The sequence below is a fragment of the Rattus norvegicus genome, chromosome 2 (assembly GCF_021556685.1).
Source record: "Rattus norvegicus strain SHRSP/BbbUtx chromosome 2, alternate assembly SHRSP_T2T, whole genome shotgun sequence".
Taxonomy (NCBI): Eukaryota; Metazoa; Chordata; class Mammalia; order Rodentia; family Muridae; genus Rattus; species Rattus norvegicus.
The window spans coordinates 193603864-193624063 of NC_141535.1; the positions used below are offsets into that span (position 1 = coordinate 193603864).

The 20200-nt window shown below is 42.8% G+C and overlaps 2 protein-coding genes across 9 annotated transcripts in view; one reads left to right on the forward strand and one right to left on the reverse strand.

The window, feature by feature from the left end:
* Window positions 1–13812, forward strand: part of Phtf1 (putative homeodomain transcription factor 1) — a 64867-nt gene extending 51055 nt beyond the window's left edge. For 3 of the 7 annotated variants that reach the window (XR_015659431.1, XR_015659451.1, XR_015659444.1), the window contains 2 exons: window positions 7298–7461; window positions 8519–12030. The gene's annotated coding sequence lies outside the window, so the exon portion shown is untranslated. Of the gene's footprint in view, window positions 1–7297; window positions 7462–8518 lie in introns of all 7 variants that reach the window. The other 4 variants (XR_015659439.1, XR_015659448.1, XR_015659438.1 and 1 more) reach the window with 3 other exon arrangements.
* Magi3 (membrane associated guanylate kinase, WW and PDZ domain containing 3) overlaps window positions 1–20200 on the reverse strand; it is a 197971-nt gene that overhangs the window by 5509 nt on the left and 172262 nt on the right. For both annotated transcript variants that reach the window (XM_087616098.1, NM_139084.3), the window contains 5 exon segments: window positions 19506–19688; window positions 13391–13576; window positions 5903–6005; window positions 5057–5183; window positions 4399–4542 (listed from right to left, as the gene is read on the reverse strand). In XM_087616098.1, coding sequence (XP_087472224.1) covers window positions 4399–4542; window positions 5057–5183; window positions 5903–6005; window positions 13391–13576; window positions 19506–19688 — 743 coding nt within the window.

Below are 20200 nucleotides of genomic sequence, written 5' to 3' on the forward strand. Positions count from 1 at the left end.
ATATATCAAAACTAATGCTTACTGGATGGGTACAGCCTGACCTGACAGAAAGCTTACTGGGGAGTCCAGGCATGTGCTTTACTTTTTCTAGATCAGTGGTCTCATTTTCTTCACCTGTTCAACGAAAACCAGAGTCCTACCTCCCAGGGTTGAGGAGAGTCAGTGCCACGCACTCTGACTACACACCAACCGCAGAGAAGCGCAGATTGGAAGTACTTTTGGGAATAATCTTTATGTGGGATGTCGGGGTTCTGAGGCATAAGAGCTTGGGAGGCAAAGAGGAGCGGCTTTGTTTTAAAAGGGAGTTCCCATCTCAAGGGCATTCTGTCTCCTGACCACATGGCACCTCCTAGTGTCTCAGAACCAGAGTTCTCCTCCAGGTAGACTGTCTTGGCCTGGTATTTCACAGGTCCCAGAGGGGTAAGAATTACATTTCTTCTCTTTATAGATTTCCCAGTCTCAGATATTCAGTAATGCTTACAAGCAGACAAAAACAATTATGTAAAAGGAAAAAAGCTTAAAATCAAGCAGAGTAAGACAATAAAGGTTATAGGACAGGAAACAGAAAGGAAAGCAATTAACAAAATCCTTATTGTCCAGAATAAATGGAGCAAAAACCCCTTGGTGAGTGATAAAAGAATCATTTTCCTGAGGAAGTATAAATAACAAAGTAGAAAAGAAATTCCAACAATAAATGAAAATCAGTGTGAGCACGGCCGGTCCGTCTTAGGAGAGAGGTCAACGGCTTCAGTCACATTCTGTTAAGCCACAAACCTGTATGTTTTAATATAAATAAAACGTAAATAAAACATGTAATTGAACAGGCTCACCACCAGGTGTCATTTTTAACTTAAAATAGGAAGGAAAGGGAAGTGGAGCTTAGGCTTCTGTTAGGACAGCAGGGCTGTGTGCCCAGCTGTGTAAAATCCAAAGGGAAACAAACCCCTCTGGGGAGAGGCGGGTGAACATTTTTGCTGAGATTCTCAGTTACTATAAAACCATCAATAAAATGTTAAAAATACGTTTGAAAAGTTGAACACTCAGCCCCATTTTTGTATTACTGAAAAATGAGGAAGAAAGGAAAGAGAAATGAAAGGTAGACAAAAGGAGTAAATAAAAAAGTCTGTAGACTCAGCTAATTGGGTAGTCAGTTGAGGCCAGCCTTAGCAAAACAGCACGGCCTAAAGAATGGTTCTTGATTCTTAAAAAAAACAAAAAACAAAAAACATGTGGTGGTTGCAGCTGGAGAGAGGCTCAACGGTAATGAGTAATACAGGTTCCCAGCACACAACCCTCTGTAAGTCGTCTCAGAGGATCTGCCACCCTCTTCTGGCCTCTGAGGGCATTGAATGTATGTGGTACACAGACATACTTGAAGGCAAAACACCCATACACATAAAATAGTCTTCTAAAGCAATCTTAGTACGTCTAGCATGAGGATTCTAGATTAAAAACTGTTAAGAAGTGAGACCCTTCCAAAGGAACTCCAACCCAGATGATCTCCTCAAGGGGCCTGGCCTCCCTGAGCCTCAGTTTTAAGTCCATTGTCACTGATCTCACAGACTAACAGCAGCATAGCTGAAAAGACGCATTGGAAGACACACCCTGAGTGCTGGATCTGACTTCCTGCTTGCAGTGCTGGGAATGGAGACCTCAGGTATGCTAGGCACATGCTAAAACATCCCTCAGGACTTGGTCCAGCTTCAGACCAGTAGGTTTACAGATCCTCTGCTGACACACAGTACCTTCTTACCTATAAGCTGACATTTTCTTGATTTCTAAATTATACATTGTTGCTGTTCCCCTAGCCTTGTCTACCCAGTAATAAGTAAGGGCTGAGAACAATTCTTAATTTTCTAAGAATGTCAATATGTACGAGCTGGTGAAATGATTCAGGCAGCCAAGCTGACAGACTAAGGGATGGGAATCAAGCACCAGTTCTCACAAGTTGTCCTCTGACACACATCTTGACAAGCATGCCCTCACTAAATATGTCCATATACTAAATAATTCTGAAGGTTCACTGTCTAGATTATCCATCCTTTTACCCTCGTGGCATCGATAAACATGAAAACTACTCATCTTAATTTAAAAAATTCCACCCAGAAAAACATTTATGTGACTATTCAAGGTGCCATATGAAGTCCTGAAGATACTTGAGTTGCTAATCTGAGACTAGCAAGGGAGGAGGGTGGCTAGAGAGGTGGAGGACCTCCTCCCTGGGCATCATGTAGAAGATGTCTCTGAACACTGACATGTTCATACTAGACAGATCTAAACCTAATGTGATAGTCTACCTGCTTCTGTTTTCAAAATCTAGAGCTTATTTTTGAAATGAAAGTAGATTGAGTCATGGGACTTCAGCTTCTGGTGCACTGCAGAATTAATTACATATTATTACCCGCTTGGCCTTCATTTGTATGAGGAATTAGTAGATCTCAGAACTCTATTTGGAACCAAAAGAAGAAATGTGAAATACTTCAGCAGGAGAGAGCGAAGAGGAAGGAGAAGACGGGGAGAGGACCAAGGAAACCAAGGATGGCACATGGACTTAAACTGAGGCTCAAAAGGAAGCTGCGTAAGGCTACCTCGCTACAAGATGATGGAAAAAGGGTTTGACTCCATCCTCCTCATTCTTAAAACCGAGCTCTCTTCAGTTCATTAAACTATGGGAGAAAGTGCTACATCAGCTGGTGCCGATGGCACGTGGCCCACGATGTGTGGCTCTGCATTTCTACCTGCCTGCTTCTCTGTTCTGTGCACTAGGTGTAGGCCCCACTTCTGCCACTGCTGCTCTCTAGGCCTCTCTGAATGATGTCATCTAGCACAATGCCTCACTCATCCCTTCTGTCTGGGTCATGTCACCACCCAGGGCCTGAGAAGTACACTTGCACAGCCACCTTAGCACAGTGAAGACTTACACCAGCTGACTGCCAAATTCTTTCTCACCTGAGCCTATTATCTTTTTTTCTTTTTTGGTCATACAGACAAGATGAGGTACCCAAGGCCTCCTTTGTCTTTGTCCCTCACTCACTGAACAGATACTTGTGAGTCATCTAAGCTGGTCCTTCCTTCACTGGAAGGTGACCTCTTCTGCATATTTTGTCTTCTATCCAGGAGGTGACCACTCAAGTCATCCATGCAAGAGTGACAGCCAGCTCTCTTCTCCAGCACCTCTGTACTGACAACCACTCCGTTCTCTCCACTCCTGCACACAGCCTAAGACACCGCAGGGCTCACCACCAGAGGGCAATCCCTGTTATGTGGGTTACCTCTCCCTCAGGTCCCACCACTGATATGCATCCCTCAGCCTCGCTCCTGAATTGTGCTCACCTCCGAGCACCTTCATCGTCATTCTCTGACCCTCGCACATGCCGGGTCACTTTGAGGAAGGACTGGTATCACCCTTGCACCAGTTCCCCTGACACAGGCATAAAGCCTAGCTTAAGGCAGACACTCAGAACAGGTTATGAAGTGAGTGATCAGAGTGAGGCACAAAGCTGCACTTGCCAAGAAGCTATTTGTATTCCTAAAACTAGGTCTACTCATGTTGCCCAAACTTGCTCTGGTAGCTGAGGATGACCTTGAACTTGTGACCTTGTCTCTACTTCCCAAGTGTGGAAATATCAGCTGTGTACCCACTCACAGTGTGTATGTGCTGCCAGGGCTGACCCCAACGCTTTGTTATAAACAGGCCCACTACTGACTGGGCTGCACCCCTTCCCCGAGGCTTTTTGATTGTTAGACTTAAGAATAATTTCTCTAACCATCTACTCAGGTTAAAAGGTTCTTTTGCTCTGGTGCCTACTGAAAACAGAAGAAACCCAAAGATGTCTAGAACTTAAAATCTATACTGATTATATAACTATCAAATTAACTGATTTTTAAAAATCGAGGCAACAATTCCTTTTTATGTAAGATTCCTCTTTAATATCTAGAGAAGGAGACAGGTGGAGATCTATAAGTGGTTAAGTCTCCAGTGCCTTGTACAATGCTGTTGTTGCAAGGTTGAGAAAGTCTGTGACCCAACTCTAGTCGTTCTAATAACTATAATGGTTGGCAGGGCCAGAGTGTTTTCTGCCTCTATAGGGATCTAAGTGGAAAAACTCCCTGGACTTACTATGTCTTAGAAGAAACTGTAGAGTCCTTTGGTCCTGCTATCTTCCAGACTTGTAATAAGATAGAAGTGGTCTGATTTACTAATCCATCTGCCCTGTGCTGTGTCCTATGGACACACAGACAAGCCGTGAGGCTCTGAAACCCTGGCTGGCTAGGAAAGCACATGTGGCTGCAGAAACCCCTTTCTTACATAGGCGGCTGCATTCCCATAAAGCAGTTACTTCTGGAACTTTTCAGTCCAGAGCCAAAAGTGAAGGCTGGGAACACAAGTGAACTCACGTGAATTCTGCCGTCTTTGATGGCAGGCCCGTCCTCAGCAAGGCGAAGGATGAACAGCCCCATGTTGTACTCCTTCCCTCCTCGGAGGCTGAACCCAAAGCCTCGAGGGCCTCTCTCCAGCTCCACAGGGTAACACCCAAGGCTCTGGGGGAAGGAAGCACAACAGAGTGTTCTCATGCACTGCTTTGGCTGTGCCTTGCAGAGAGTCTGCTTTCATAGCTGACTTAGAGAAATGGTGTATACTCTTGACATGCAGTCCTAAGTGGTAAGAAAGGAATGCTAGTTTGGGCTGCAACTTAATTTTTATAAATTCAAATAAATTCATTTGAAAATTATGCCTTCTTCTAGTTGATCAATGTTCAATAGAACAACTAAAAGAACAGTTTTTAAAAGTACCCACTTTATAGAGTTTTTTTTTTTTTTAAATTTCCCTGAGAAACAAGCACAAGCCCCCCTTTAATTAGCTGTACAGTGCTATGCACTGGTACATACTGGGCTCTGATCTCTGTCTGAATGGTGTAGTGAATGACAACCACATTACTAGTTCTGTAATGATTAGTAACTTTGGAAGCAAATGGATCGGGACAGATTTGCAATAAAAACACTGACATCAGCCATACAGAAACCCAAACCCCAGCAGCAGGGTGTCTGTGTTTACCTGACTGTGCCGACTGCCCACCACGGAAATCACCGCGGTGTCCGGCTGTGCAAGGTGCTTGTGGTCAGACCAGGAGTGTCTGTAAGAGCTGCAGACATCTTTCCCAACTTCACCTTCTAGGGCAGTTCTGTGAGAGAAACCAAGTTACGTCCTACACTGAGAAAATAAGAAACAGTCTAAAAAGCTCAAAGCTTTTAGTCTAGAAGTCTCTCGAAGCTTAGCCTTACCATTCTCTATCCTGACAAGATGCTGTAAACTGATGATCTCTAGAACCTGAACTGCTAGAAAATGACTGCTCACTCCCTCCAGGGTAGGTTAAAGACTGAACCCCATCCCCTTCTGTCAGTGGTGTTTTGATGAAGTTGCTCTCAAAGAAAGCTGTACATAAAATAACTGAACCAGAGGCAGCCACTGTGACCTTGTCACCATGAGAAATGGAGCTTCTAGAGCCCCAAGGCCTGGGAAGATGTTGAATTTGTGGAAACCTAGTTTCTCTTTTACAACTAGTATTTTTAACAGAGGAAAGAAATCTATTCAAATTACTGCCTGAGTGTAAGGTAGTTTGAAAAGACTGAGTCAGGTGGGGCTGGGCCTCCCCTACTAAAGTGCTTACCAGAGAAATAGGCTAGATGCTGCCCCAAGGCTGACTAGCTCACGGTACTGTGCCTGGCATGGGGGCTGGGAAGAGGGGCGAGGGTCTGGAGGGGCAGGAGGCACTGGGAAGGACTATGAGGATGAGATACGCAACAGCTTTCCTCCAGACTTGCCTGTCTGGCTTGTGTATTCCTGCCTGGGAGTGGGAGAGTAAAAGGCAGGGAAAAACCCAAAACCTGAGAATAGCCACACCTGTCCCCAGGTATGTGGGTGGCCTGCGCCTGTCCCATGGGTCTGTGCTGCAGTGCTGGGCTCTGCCTGGCTGAGTTTGTTCCTGATGGTGGACCATGATGCTCTGTTTAAATGAGAAAACAACAGAAATCAGAATCTGCACTTGAAAACATGAAGACCAAGTGGATTTTAAGTAAACAACAGCGGTGGTTAGGTCCCAGCGTTAGGGCTTTCACAGAACTGCAGTTACTTCCTAGAGGTGGAACAGTAATGATCTCCTCCCTGGCTTTAAGTAACACTTACGTTTTAAGAGAACAACAGCCATTTTTTATTTTACATTTTCAGCCCTGCCTCTTTGATAACATGGAAACCAGAACTGCGTACATTCAGTCATGTCTGTATAGAGGACAGCTCCAGCGGCTCCTGTGCTCTCGGTGCCCAGAGCACAGAGGCCACTCTGCAAACTATACACATCTGGGATCTTGCATTTTAACCAAGGAAGTTATTCTGCCTGACACTTAGCATCAAAGATCACAAAGTCATCCAGAGTGTTGAAAAATGTTTATAAAGATTCCCAGTTTCTGTTTTCTAAGAGCATGGATGTGTGTGGGGCAGGGTGGGAGTGGAGTGAGATTGAGAATCATTTGTGTCCATGTCATTCTTAACCGTTTGGGTAACTACCTGCAGAACCAACCCAGGCCTACATTTACAACTAGGTGGATATCCTGGGAGATGACAGTCTACAGGGAATCTCAGACTGCAGAGCCATTAAGAAACAACTGAGTGTGATGGGGGTGTGCATATCAGAGCAGATGTGTGGAGGTCAGAGAACAACGTCAGGAGTTGGCTTTCTTTTGACCATATAGATCTCTGGAATTGAAGTCAGGTTATCAAGCTTGGTGGCAGGTGCATTTACCTGTAGAGCCATCTTGCTGGCCCATATCATATTTTTAAAGCTGAAACTTTTGAATATTTGACTCTACACAAATACCAAAATGTAGGATATTAAAATATCAAATATGGAGAGCTCCACTAAGGAACCACATGCATCAATTCTGGAGCAAGATGGACAGGGGTTAAGCCGAGTCCCATTGTGTACTGTGTGTTCTTGAGCACTTTCCTTCTCCATGCTTCTGTCTGTGTCATCTGCAGTTTGAATCTGAGTCACCCTTTAGGGTGCACATGAGTGAGTGTGCAGATGGCACTTACATGTTTAGAATACAACTGTGGGGTTGGAACGAGAATGGCGCCTGTAGGCTCAGCTACCCAAATACGGGGTCCCTAGTTGACCGTGCTGTTTGGGGAAGTCTGGGGGTGTGGCCTTGCTGGAGGAAGTGCTTCTCTGAGATTAGACTTTACGGTGTAAAGTCACATGCCATTCTCAGTTTGCCTTTTCTGCTTCTTGCTGTGTTCAAGACGTGAGCGCTCGGCTTGCTGCCGCTACCACCCCGCACCATCGTGCACTGCACCCCAGCAACTGTAAGCCCAGTCGCCCTGGTCAGGACGCTCTGTCACAGTGAGCAGTGAGCCCCATGTGGAATTTCTCTCTTCAAGTGTATAAACATCGCCTTGTACGCATGGTAAGTGGAGGCTGATTTAGATGAGATCAGTCTAAAGAAGCTGTTGAGTGAATCCTGGAGCATAATGGGAGATAAAATGTCTGATATCAAAGATAAGAGGTGGACATGGTAGGAAAACTTTGGGTTTTATAAATCATTATTCTTGGGCTTTATGCTCTATAACTCTTCAAAATGTATTTAAGAATGTCTTGCAACTGGAAGCCAAGAATATTCCTAAAGGCACAGGCTAAAGAATAGGAGGTGGAGAAGACAGAAATGTAATGTGGTCAAGCCTGGGCTGGGCAGCTCTAACGCTGCTTTGCTGCTGGGCTTGTGCTGACATGCGCACATTAGATGTGGACATATGGCCTTGGACAAGTATCTCACGAGGGAAACTGGAGAGAAGGAGGCTATTAACCTCCTCCTTTATACTGGATGTGTTTCTCTTTTATAGTGTAGTAGTCACAGTTTTACCTAACGAGTTTAGGGTGTTACAATTTGACCCCCTAAGTTTTTCAAAATATTAAAGGAATTATGTATGTATTTATTTAGTTTTTGAAGCAGGATTTCACGTAGCCTAGGGTACTTTGGAACTGTTATCTAGCTGAGGAAGACCTTGAACTTTGACCTCCTAAGTCCACCTCCTGAGTTCTGAGAGCCCATACTCACTTTGTATTGTACTGGGTTTTGAACTCAGAACTTCACCCATGCTAGGCAAGCATTTTACCAACTGAGCTACATTTCCAGTATTTTTTTCTTTTCTTTTCCCTTTTTTGTTAAGACTTTGAGATTATAATGCAATTACATATCTCCCATATACTCCTCCTTGTTCTCTTCAAATTCATGGTCTCTTTTTTCATTGATATTGCATGACAGAGAGAGAGAGAGAGAGAGAGATCAGAAATGATTGGACTGTAAGACCCATTTAACAGGAGGGGAAGGAAGCCATGCCTGGTACTGGAAACCCAGCTAACTATTCAGTGCCAGTGAAGCCATGGTTAATGGAGGAGAATCTACAGCCATTAATTTTAGAACAGCATAATCCACAATAACTTAAGCATTTGCCCTCTACCCACAGGTAAGCACAGTCTTCACCCCTCATCAAGGAAACTTCTCTTTCAACAGATGGAGCCACCACAGAAAACCACAGCCAATCAAAATGCAGAGCTGAGCAGCCCAGTACCAGTGAATGCATCTACAACACACACCCGTACCCAAGGCTCAGGGACCATGGTGGATGAGGGGTGGGAAGATTGTAAGAGTCAGGGATTGGTTTGCTGTGAGACTGTCCTAGCAATGTCAGAAGTTACATAAAGTATCAACACGCCTGCCCAAACGTGGGCTGAGAAAGGATGGCGCCAACTGACTGGAGCTCATGAGGCTTAACCCACATAACTAACTACAGCAACTGAAGGTCTCTGGGAGTGGGAGGAATAGTCTTCCCCAGGGAAGAGCATACCCAATTAGTTATCCAATACCAGACGGTCATCCTGGAAACATACATACAAGTGACATTATACAGACTGAGCAGGTTGTATCTCGTGGTTTTCTTGTCACCAATTTTGAACCAATTCTCTCAGCTCCTGGGCCTTTAGTTTTAACACAACCCATGAAACAGGCCAGTTGTTCTGCTTTAAATCTTAAGGTAAACTTTCTGTCACATATAAGATTCTAACCAAATTTACCACCTGGAATGAGCCTCCGACTTCACCTCCTATTCAATGTGTCAGGTTCTATGTGGGATCCTTCCGGCTGCTTACGCATACTGCGATCACAGTGTTTTCAGTGTTGGCCACACTGCATACAAACAAGCTGATAATGCCAAGTGAAGACCATGAAATAAGGGCTCAGGAAGGTGTTTCAGTGGAGGTAAAGATGGCCACTGTGGTTACAGAAACACTTTTACAACACTGAGCCAAATGGTATGTTGATATTCATTGATTGAGTAAGTAATTCTGTTCCCAGAAATTATCACACTCTTTTATAGGATACACAGAGAAATGTGTGAAGCAGACAGGTAAGATGAGGTTAAATACCCATGGGAAACTAGCAAGCTACAATGTGGATATACTGTAAATGTATAGAAAGAATGCTTTAAGAACAAAGCACAAAACAGCAAAGAGAATATAAATGAGTCAGTCTTCGTCAGCATTCCATGGTTTGTGCATCAAAGGTAAGGAATAGGAACGTGCAAAGACAAATGTCGCCTGGGAGACAAACACGTGAAAGCTGCATACCTAAGGAAGATCTAGCATTCAGAATATGTACACACACACGTGCACACACACGCGCGCACACACACGCACACGTGCACACGCACACACACACACACACACACACACACACACACACACACACACACACAGGATTTGAACAGCCATTTCTCCAAAGCACAGGAAAAGATGCTAAATTTAACATTACTCATTGTAGGGACATGTGAGGCCAAGTACAGTGGACTATCACTTCACATCCCTTAGAATGGCTAATATGAGAAAACAACCTGAACCAGAAAATAAGCGCTGTGGAGGATCCGACACATCTGGAAACCTCCCTCGTACATGGCTGATGAGAGTAGAAGATCAGGTAGCTGGCTAAAGGAATCATCTGGCAACTCCGCAAAAAGCCACACAATATTACCTGACAATTTTAACTTTAGGAAAAGTTCAAGAACAATGAAATCATTCATTGTAAGAAAAACATGTACAGTAATTGACATAATTCACAATAAAAGGAGAAACAAATGTCTACCAAATGACTAATTGAAAAGTAAAAGGATGTATATGTAATATGGACTTTGCATTATTACATATAAAAGGAATGAAAAAGACTACAATGAAGTTAAACCTTAAACGTTTGCTAGAGAAAGAAACCAGATAGACAAGGTCACATACTATATGATTCCACTTAAGAAAAACGTCTAACAAATGCACAGAGGCAAACAGCAGATGTATGGTTGCTGAGGGATGGTGTAAGAAGAAAATAAGTAACTTATAATGATTATGGGGTTTCTTTTAGGAGCTAATAAAATGTGACATTAGTGGTGATAGTTAGAAAACCTTTTGAATAAACTTAAAAAAAATGACCCCCCTCCCCCAAATAGTCCTCCAGAATAGTACCGGATGGCATGTTGTGATGAGTTTTATAACATGTGAGTTTATTTCAGTTAAAAGAAAAAAAGAGATGGCATGAGGAATTGTAGAATCTTTGAATTCTGGGAAACAACACGAATCCCATAGTTGTGAGAATAGGCCCAGAATAGCGCTCTATAACAGAATCATCTACCTATACAACCCAAAGAGCACAACGCACACACCAGACAGTGCACTTTAAAGGCGCACATGAGAACAAACACACGAAGTACATTAGAAGGGAAACCAGAGTGCAGTGTGTGGGCAAGTGGGAATAAACGGAGACCTAATGGGGAGAGGGCACAGACGATGTCTGGTTCGCCCCAGTGTATGTTCTTGGTGGCTATGGTAACTTCATGGTAACTTATGTCCATATAAAAACAAAAAGGACTTGACAGACCATTAGGAGCGATGGAAAAGCTATAAAGTGAGCACAGTACTTAGTGCAGCCAACTCCCGCTCCAGCCTTGGGACCAAATTACTGTGGCAGAGGCACAGGGTGGACACAGGTCCAAGTATATGACACATGGCACTTGCCTTATCCTGTCTGTGGCAAAGTAGTCCCTGATATAAAACAACACCGAGCAAAGGGAAGATGAAGGGATGGAGGAGACACACTGTTCTCCAGGTAACAAACCCTTTCCTTCTCACGGTGAAGGCTGGGGTGGGCAGGAGACAAGTATCGGTAAGGGGCCATGTAACTTGGAGGAATGGTGCGGATATAATTTCTGAACACAGCTCAAGATTCACTTAACTGTAAGGCAGCTGGTAAGTTTTACACCGAATTCAATGAGAAGCTTAGAAAACAAATTCTATGAAGGAAAATTTTAAGACAAAAGGGAGACTTTATATTATTTCTTGAATAAAATAGAGCATTCTCAAGGTTTTCATAGTTTAAAAAAATCCAGAGTACAATAAAATGACAGATAATCAGTGACTAAGATTTCTGTTTCATTTCTTCCTAGTGGTGACTGACACGATCCTGTCCCTTCATTAACATCTGTCCAAAACATTTGGCTGAAATGTCAAAGGTAGTTTTTACTCTAAGAAAAATGAGCCATTTTGGACAACCTTTTAGAAAAATTGACCGTCAGTAATAAGTGATAGTCTTTGAAAACACCTTGTTCTCCCGCCACAGTACGCAGGTTACTCAGGTATGTGCAGTGCTTGTCAGCAGCAGCTGCACTTTAAGGACGGTGAGAATAAGCAGTCAGGAAAAGCTTACCGTTTCATAGAAAAGGCTTGTCTAGACTTGTTCTGTATGATACTGCATTACCAGCCTTAGGGGGCCTGCAGTCTGCTGCTCCTGAACTGAGCATCCCTTCTCCCCTCAGGACCCCTGCGCGCCTGCGCGAAGACAGGCAGGAGGACACACCTGCACACCAAGGCCATGCCAGCACTGGCTTTTGTGACATTTGAGTCACAAGGAGGGAATGCTCATGAATAAGTACGTACCACAGTGCCTTGGACAAAAAGAAGACTTACACAATACCGTAAAGGTAGAAACATGTGACCAATCCAATAGGAACAAAAGAGGAAATATGTGGAGAAATGCACCTGGGCATAGTTCTAGTTCTGGGAGGCTGGCGGGAGATCACTTGAGCTCAGAAGACCAAGTGAGACCAGACTTGACAACACAGCACCATGCTGTGGGGCTGGGGTTACAAAGCACCTGGAAAGTGACCTTAGGACCATAGAGGAAAACTGTAATGTGAATAAACAAAGTATGAGGAACTTTAACTGCTATCTCTCCTTTCAGCAGTGCTGGCGATCCAACCCAGGGTCTATGCATATCAGGCAAGCATTCTATTCTATTCCTGAGGGAATTTTATGAGAGGAGATGAGCCTTCCTAACTCTGCCTTGTCTTCTCATTATCACTACAAAGTCAGGATGGATGAGATGAGCGTTAAATAGTGGCCGCTCAGTAGTAATGAAAGAAGAGCAGGCAGTTCAGAGAGTTCCTCCTTAGAAATCCTCAGTGACTGACAGGCGTGTTCCAGGGCGGCCAGAAGTGCTCTACACCTTACTTAGGAGTGATTCCTACGCGCTCCATTCCTGTTCATACAGCATCTGCCCAGAACAAACCTCCACTCCCAGAGAAAGTCACACATGGCATGGATCTGGCACACCAGCTGTGCTGTCAATAGAAGCTCCCTCTGAAGTCTCTGGAGGATCTCCTTGCACTCAAGCTGAGACATAAGACATCGATAAGATCTGGAAGTGTCAGTTCTGGACACCTGCTTCTTGACACATAAACGACCACCATTCACCAGCTAATTTTTTGAGCAGCTGACAACTTTATAGTAAATTGTCTCAGGAGATGAAGTAGAAAGCTACAGAATAAGACCACAAGCACATTAACAGCTCTCATACACCCTGGGCTTGGGCTGTGTGCTGGGTGAGTTTGTGAACAGCCCCATAGATCCATGCGTTTGAATGACTGGCTCCTAGTTAGTGGAACTGTTTGTGAAGAATTAGGTGAATTCTTGCTGGAGTAGGTGTGGCCTTGTTTGAAGTTTTAAAAGCCCAAACTAAGGCCTGCTCTCACTGTCTTATACATGAAGTGTAAGCCCTCAGCTACTGCTCCAGGACCTGCCTGCCTGCCTGCCTGCCTGCCTGCCTGCCTGCCTGCCTGCCTGCCTGCCTCCCTGCCTGCTGCATTCCCCTCCATTACAATGGACCAGTTCTTGGAAACCACAAACAAGCCTCCTGTTAAGTGAGTCCTTTTATACACTGCCCTGGTCATGCAGTAGAACAGGGACAACAGAACAGTAACTGACACAGTAAAACACGATCTTGGGGAGGGTGGCCTTGTTCTCACCTTCTTCAGCAACCACTGTCAGCGTGACGGTGACCCCAGCATCTTTGATGAGCTGAACAATATTATCATGGGACAGGTCAACAATGGACTGCCCATTCACCGCAGAGATGTGGTCTCCAACTTTCAGTCTTCCACAACGATCAGCTGGACTTCCATCTATGACCCGGCCAATTTTATGAGGAATAACTGTGGCAAGAACCCCAAGTTTTCCAGTTTAGATACCTGCTAGTAATGGATTTGTTCTCATCATTATTTAAAAGTTTACATACTAACATCAAAGAAAAGGCTCGGAAAACAAAGAGAAACAAGTACAATTATCCTGTCCACCCCTCCCTGTCCACACAGAGACTTTTTAATGTGGTTGTAACCACAGATATAAGCTTGTTGCTGTTTTCTACTTACTAGAAACCTTGTTCCAGTTTATTTAGTTTTTAAAGCCACTAATCTTTTTAACCTTATTGACCTAAACAGCTTCACTAGGACAGTGGAGAGAGAGAGAGGAGATATGGATGGATGGATGGATGGATGGATGGATGGAGAGATAGATGGATAAATGGATAGAGATGGATGGATGGAGAGAGATGGATAGATGGATAGAGATGGATGGATGGATGGATGGATGGATGGATGGAGAGAGATGGATAGATGGATAGAGATGGATGGATGGATAGAGATGGATGGATGGGTGGATGGGTGGATGGATAGATGGAGAGATAGAGAGATGGAGAGAGAAACTAAATGGCATCAGCCACACCAGAGGTGAAGGTGTGATGAAGGAAGAAAAGAGCCAGAATGAGTAGGGAAGAGGGAGACACAGGAGCATATGATGACAGTCCCAGAAGCTGAGCTGGGTCTGACAGGTCCTTTCTCGGCAGACGGCAGGGAGGGGAGTGCTCCTGGGTTTGAGGGCTCCTGGGAGAGCATCACAGGGCATATCACAGTTCTCTAAAGGGCACTTAGAGTCCTCCTGAGTTGATATTGGTTCCACATGTGTCCTTCAGATGTCCCTGTGAACAGTCTTTCATAGTTTTCTTCTTTTCAGATTTATTTATGTGTATGGGTGTTCTGCCTGTATGTATGTATGTATGTATGTATGTATGTATGTATGTATGTATATGTGTGTGTGTGTGTGTATGTATGTATGTATGTATGTATGTATGTATGTGTGTATGTATGTATGGGTGTGTGTATGTATGTATGTATGTATGTATGTGTGTATGTGTATACCATACGTATGTTTGGTACCCTGGAACTCAGAAGAGGTGCCAGGGCCTGGAACTAGAGCTACAGACAGTTGTGTGCTGTCATGTGGCTGCTGGGAACTGATCCACTTCCTCTGCAAGAGCAACAAGTGCTCTTTCCTTCTGAGTCATCTTTATAGCCCTTCTTCCACCTTTCTTAGGCAAATACCATGCAGGGTTTGTCAAAGCCTCCTCCATACAGTTGGCCCAGGAATCCCAGTCCCACAGCAGCTCCTCCTGGGTCTTCTCCCTGGCTTCTGATTTGGAGGTCTGTATCTCACTAGGTATCCTGGCTCCAGCGTGGCCTCCTCCTGTGACTCAGCTCTTCCCACTTGGACCTGAATCCTGCATCTTTTTCCTCTTTTTATATCATTATTCCAATTTTTCTAGCTAAGGGACACTGTTAGCTATCACAGCTGTGTCAGTTTTTGCTTCCCTCTCTCTGTCTCTGTGTCTGTCTCTCTCTGTCTCTGCCTCTCTCTGTGTCTGCCCCCCCCCCCCCTTCCAGGAGAAATCTTTAAACAAATACAGGTCATTTCATGCTAAGACTTGATAACCAGTTAGAAGTCCAGGTACAATGAAAACAAATGACTGATCTCTAAAATGAATCGTATTTCTATACAAAAATTAATTTGTGGGCTCGGAAGAAGGCTCAGTTGGTGTAAGCAGGCAGACCTCCGTTTAATTCCCGGAACCTACATAAAAGTGGGCATAGGGATAAGGGTACATGATTAAAATCCCAGTGTTAGGGATTCAAGACAGGAGAATCCCTGGGGCTAGCTAGCCAGCCAACCCAGTCTAATTGGTGATCTCCAGGCCAATGAGAGACCCTGTGTGAAAGGAGGCGGGCTGTGTTCCTAAGGATTAGACCTCAAGTTGTCCTCTAGCCTCCACATACACATGCACACATGTAGACGTGCATAAACATCTTCCCAACACACAAACACACTGGCATAAAAATTAATTTGAGTCTTTAGATCTTTTTAAAAATCAAAAGTTACATAAAAATAAGGTGTGACTATCTAGTGTTAAGGCTCCCTGGTTTTCTTTGCATGCAGCTGTGACCACCTTGTAAGTGTGGAGGGCCTCAGGGATGCTACTGCAGCTCTGGGTTACTGTCTAAGGGTCTGGCAGATTGGGGGCGGAGGGTACTGTGTTGTTGTCATAGTTTAAGACAAGTCCCTAGACATTCAGGGCATCTTGTCAAACAAGGTATCATTCAATGTGCAATCAATGACATTCGTACCAGGAAGCGAGTCTGCAGTCTCTGAGTTTTCTAGCCAAGGTCAATACTCAATACTCCTGAGTTCCTCATGACTACTGACTGATATGAATAGTGACAGTAATTTTAGATGGCACTGTGAATTAGGTTTAATTTCCTGTGTAAAACACTCCTTACTAGTATTTCTGAATCATAGCTGGGAGTGTCCTATAGACATTTAACAGACTTTCAATTAGACTGGAAAAATTATTGTTGGTCATGATTTATGTCCTTGACTTTGCTAGAATTATACAGTGATAGATTTTATTTTTAAATTGGGGACAATTAATGTAGGAAACAAGTGCCTTTTAGCACAAAATGAAATCAAGCACTTAGGAGTCGATTTTCCTTGCAAATAGAGCAATTAGAAAAATGCAGTGTATTCTGGACCATGCCCTCCAGCAAACATTCTGAGCTGGCTCACTATAACAGGTGACACATTAGAAACATGTGGCAAATCATATGGTGGCCCTGTTGTGACATCCTAAATCAATACCTTAGTTCTACTTCTTAGAAAAAACTTACTTACACATAGTGTTCATTCAAAATCTCCTAAGAAATCATTCAGCAACTTGGCACACTGCAGGGTTTGCTCAGACTTGGTAAAGCACCAAACAGAGTTAATCTCTGAAATCTCAGAGGTTCCTGTTTTTACCATGTGGGCACAGCAACAGTAAGGCTCTGTAGGACAGTGGCATGTGACTTCCCACAGAGCTTGTCTGGGTGATAGAAGTGGTCAGGTTCTTAATGTCTTTGCACTTAGAGGAGAACCACCCAAGTATCTAGAACCAACAGAACCCTGGACTGGGAGGTGTGTCCCGGCACAGTGTCAGGTCTTGCCTTATCTTTGTTAGTACACAGTGACATCTACCATAACACCACCTTCCCATGCCTGTCTACACCCATCTCTGCTCAGTCTGGGTGTGCAGCTCCTCAGGTCAGATGAGTGCTCCTTAACATTTACTTTCAGTAAAGCAAAGACAGTAACAGGAAAGGCTCCTCTTTCTCAAATAAACCCTTTGCAAGCAGAACTGAAAAGCATATGGCAAGAGTAACAGTGACACGTCTGCAGCACTTCAAAGTGAAGTGAGACGTGTCCTTTCACCGAAGCAGGGCTTTTCTAAGCAAGTGCTCACTGCACCAAGGCTCACTGCGAGGATGCTGGCCAGGACTGCCTGATCTTGGACAAAGCCAACAGCAGGGAATTTAACGATGTCAAAACTGCTTCCAGAGATACTACTAGAAACTCTTTTTTGAGACACATTTACCTGGGAGAAAAGGTGATCTATGTTGAACAGGGTTCTGAGACAAGGTTCATAAAGGAAGAGATAGGTTTTCTGCCTTTCCAACAGTGCATCCTCTCTTGTAAAGCACACTCTGTCACTAACTGCACTAACTGGTCTGCTTCTGGGAATGGAAGCCCCCATCACTTACACTTACCTAGGGTTCTTCTCTCTGAATGAGACAAGTGGTATTCTACGAGGAATGCTCCAGGACCCAGTACTTGTGACATTATTATCTAGCAGTTAAGTGAAATTACCAATTCTCATTTTGTACCTTGACTTAAAACTTTGGATATTTATAAAGAACTTGGCAACCATGTGAGTCTAATTTATGCTCACACTGATACGTAATGAGCTTCAAACACTCCTTTCCTGCCACATGTTAGTTTTGTGCCTGTCTTATATCTGAACTGGGTTTTCGTATCTCATTATTATGTACTGATAAGCATTTTGAAGGTCCTAATGGAGAAGGTTGCTGGGTTCTTGTGTGTCACTGCCAAGACCAGCTATCCTGAGGCTAAGCCAGGAAGATCCCTTAAACCTACAAGTTCAGGAACAGCCTAGACAGCAATGATCAGATGCTGTCTCAAAAACCCAACGAATTTCCCCTCTCCTCAAACTACAGGCAACGCCTTAGGTAAGCGGTAACAAGAGCATAGTAGTCGCAGTCCTCAACCTTAATGAGACAAGGGCGTCAGCACCGTCCTCTGTTTATAGGGGAAACCACAGCTCTTGCAGGGTAAGTAACCTGTCCCAAGGTAAGTCCATCTGATATTAAAGATAGAATAGACTTGAACAAAAGTTTGTCTGATTATGAAGCCTAAAAAAATTAATGAAATCATTTAATTAGGTGAAATATTTACATACACAAAGCCATCAAAATATCTGTGTTTAAATGAATAAAAACAAAAAACTTAATATAAACAAAAAATATAAAAAAGGTTTAAGCATGCAAATAATCTATCTTCTTATTGAATTCACCTATATCGCTTTGTTTTATGGTGAATACTAGATTCTCATCTTTTGCAACAGTAGGAAGAGAGAATTTTTAATATAAACTTGTTCAGCATTTATCACATAGTATAAAAATATTTTACTATATTTATTAATCTGAATCAGGGATTAGATTATTATATGGAATTAAAATGACCAATATGATTTCTTTAATAGTTATTAGTTTTGAAAAGTCTGACTTCCAAAGATGCTACATCAAAACTAACTCGTTTCATATTCTGACATAGCTACATAATTATCTTCACGGCAACAGTGACAGTTCTAGTTCCAAGTGTTACCATGGCAACTGCTCTGGGAAACTGGAACAGTGAGCAGTGACCTGATACTACAGCAATGCTCATCCACATTACAGCACCTCCTCCCTTTACATGCATGTATTAACTGTAGCAAGACTTCTGCAGTTTTCTGAAAATGCTTTCTTTTATATTTCTCCTTTTTTACTAAAGTCTTAGTCACCATTTAGTTTAATAGGATCTTCTACCCAAAAAATAATCAAATCCACTATCAAAGGCAAGAGCATATTCTTATGTGGTCAAGGATTTTTATTGTTCTGACTTAGAAAAAATAGTTATTAGATAAGCATAATACAGAAATATCAGTGTGCTTTTTCTTACCTGATATTCAATTGCACTTCATAATCATAGTTAGGGTTCTTATTTTTTAGAAACTAAAGATAAGGAAAACATTTAATGCGCTGAATCCTATCAGCCTTGTGCTTGCTATTTTATCTGTCTTTTATATATATTCATCCATCTCAGATGCAAAACTCTATTAAACATTGGCTCAGAATATTAATTTTTAAAGGTTCCAATAAAATCTTACTTTTCAATGAAATATATATGAAAGGCAGAAATGCCTCTTATCATTTAGCAAGAATGATCCCTAGTTGGAATACAATTATTATTTATAACATGAAATATCCAAGGTATAACTGGGGCAAAGTTTTCTATTTCCCAGTTTTATTCCTTCTCAACTGCTCTCAGAATTATTTCATCTCTAATTTAGAAAATCAGTACCCTCCCAACTTAAAAATTATTATTTAAAAACATTTAAATTGTACCTTTTTCTAAATTCATAAAATTAGATCCCTGGCATATTTCTTCACTATTGGTAAAAACAGATTTGGGGGGGGGGTGGAGCATTTGAGACGCCAGAGAAATCTGAAGGCTGAAGGGTTTAGACTGACTGATTTTGGAATTAAAAATGTACTGCTTTAAAAAGATAAATCTAAGACAATTTATACACAGGTCTTAATTCATTTACTAAACCCAGAAAACTGGACGTTCAGGGAGAGAACAGGATACAGCAGCCCTTACCTCCTGGGGGCGGCTTGCTTTTAGAGGTGAGGATGACAAAACCAAACCCTTCATTTTCTTTCCTCTGTAAGATAACATCATAGGACTCCTGTGGGGCAGACCTGGTTGGAAGCTCTGTCCGATTTAGGCGAGGAGATCCACTCTGTGAGAAGGCTTGAGGGCTTTCATCCTCGGGTTGTTTCTCTATAATAACATCAGTTTCAATATTTATGGAAAATAGTTAGTGTAGAAAATAGTTAAGTGCTAGGTAAGTAGTTTAGTGCTGGGCTATACAATAAATTTCACTTCTAATAACAAAGAATAGAAATGTACTATGTTGTCCATCCTCCCTGAGAATCTTGGGGCTAATTAAAGTACAGTGTAGGCAGCCGAGGGTCTGACTCCTAAATACTTAAAATATACAACAGATAAACTACATATGACCCAATGTCATTTCACTTTTGAGAGAGCTCTTCAAAACCTCTACAAGATCAGTTAGTTAAGAATCATTGAGCCCAGTGAGTTAGCTCACCTGGAGAAGGCATTTATCATCAACATGCATACAATAAATAGAAAAGCAAATAACACCAAAACCAAACAAGTTATTTTTTAACAAGCGAATTATTAGAATTGCTTTAGTTCGTTGATGGTTATAAAGTTTCAACAAAAGCAGATGATAGAAATGACACAGTAAATTTTATTTTAAGTTAATGGTG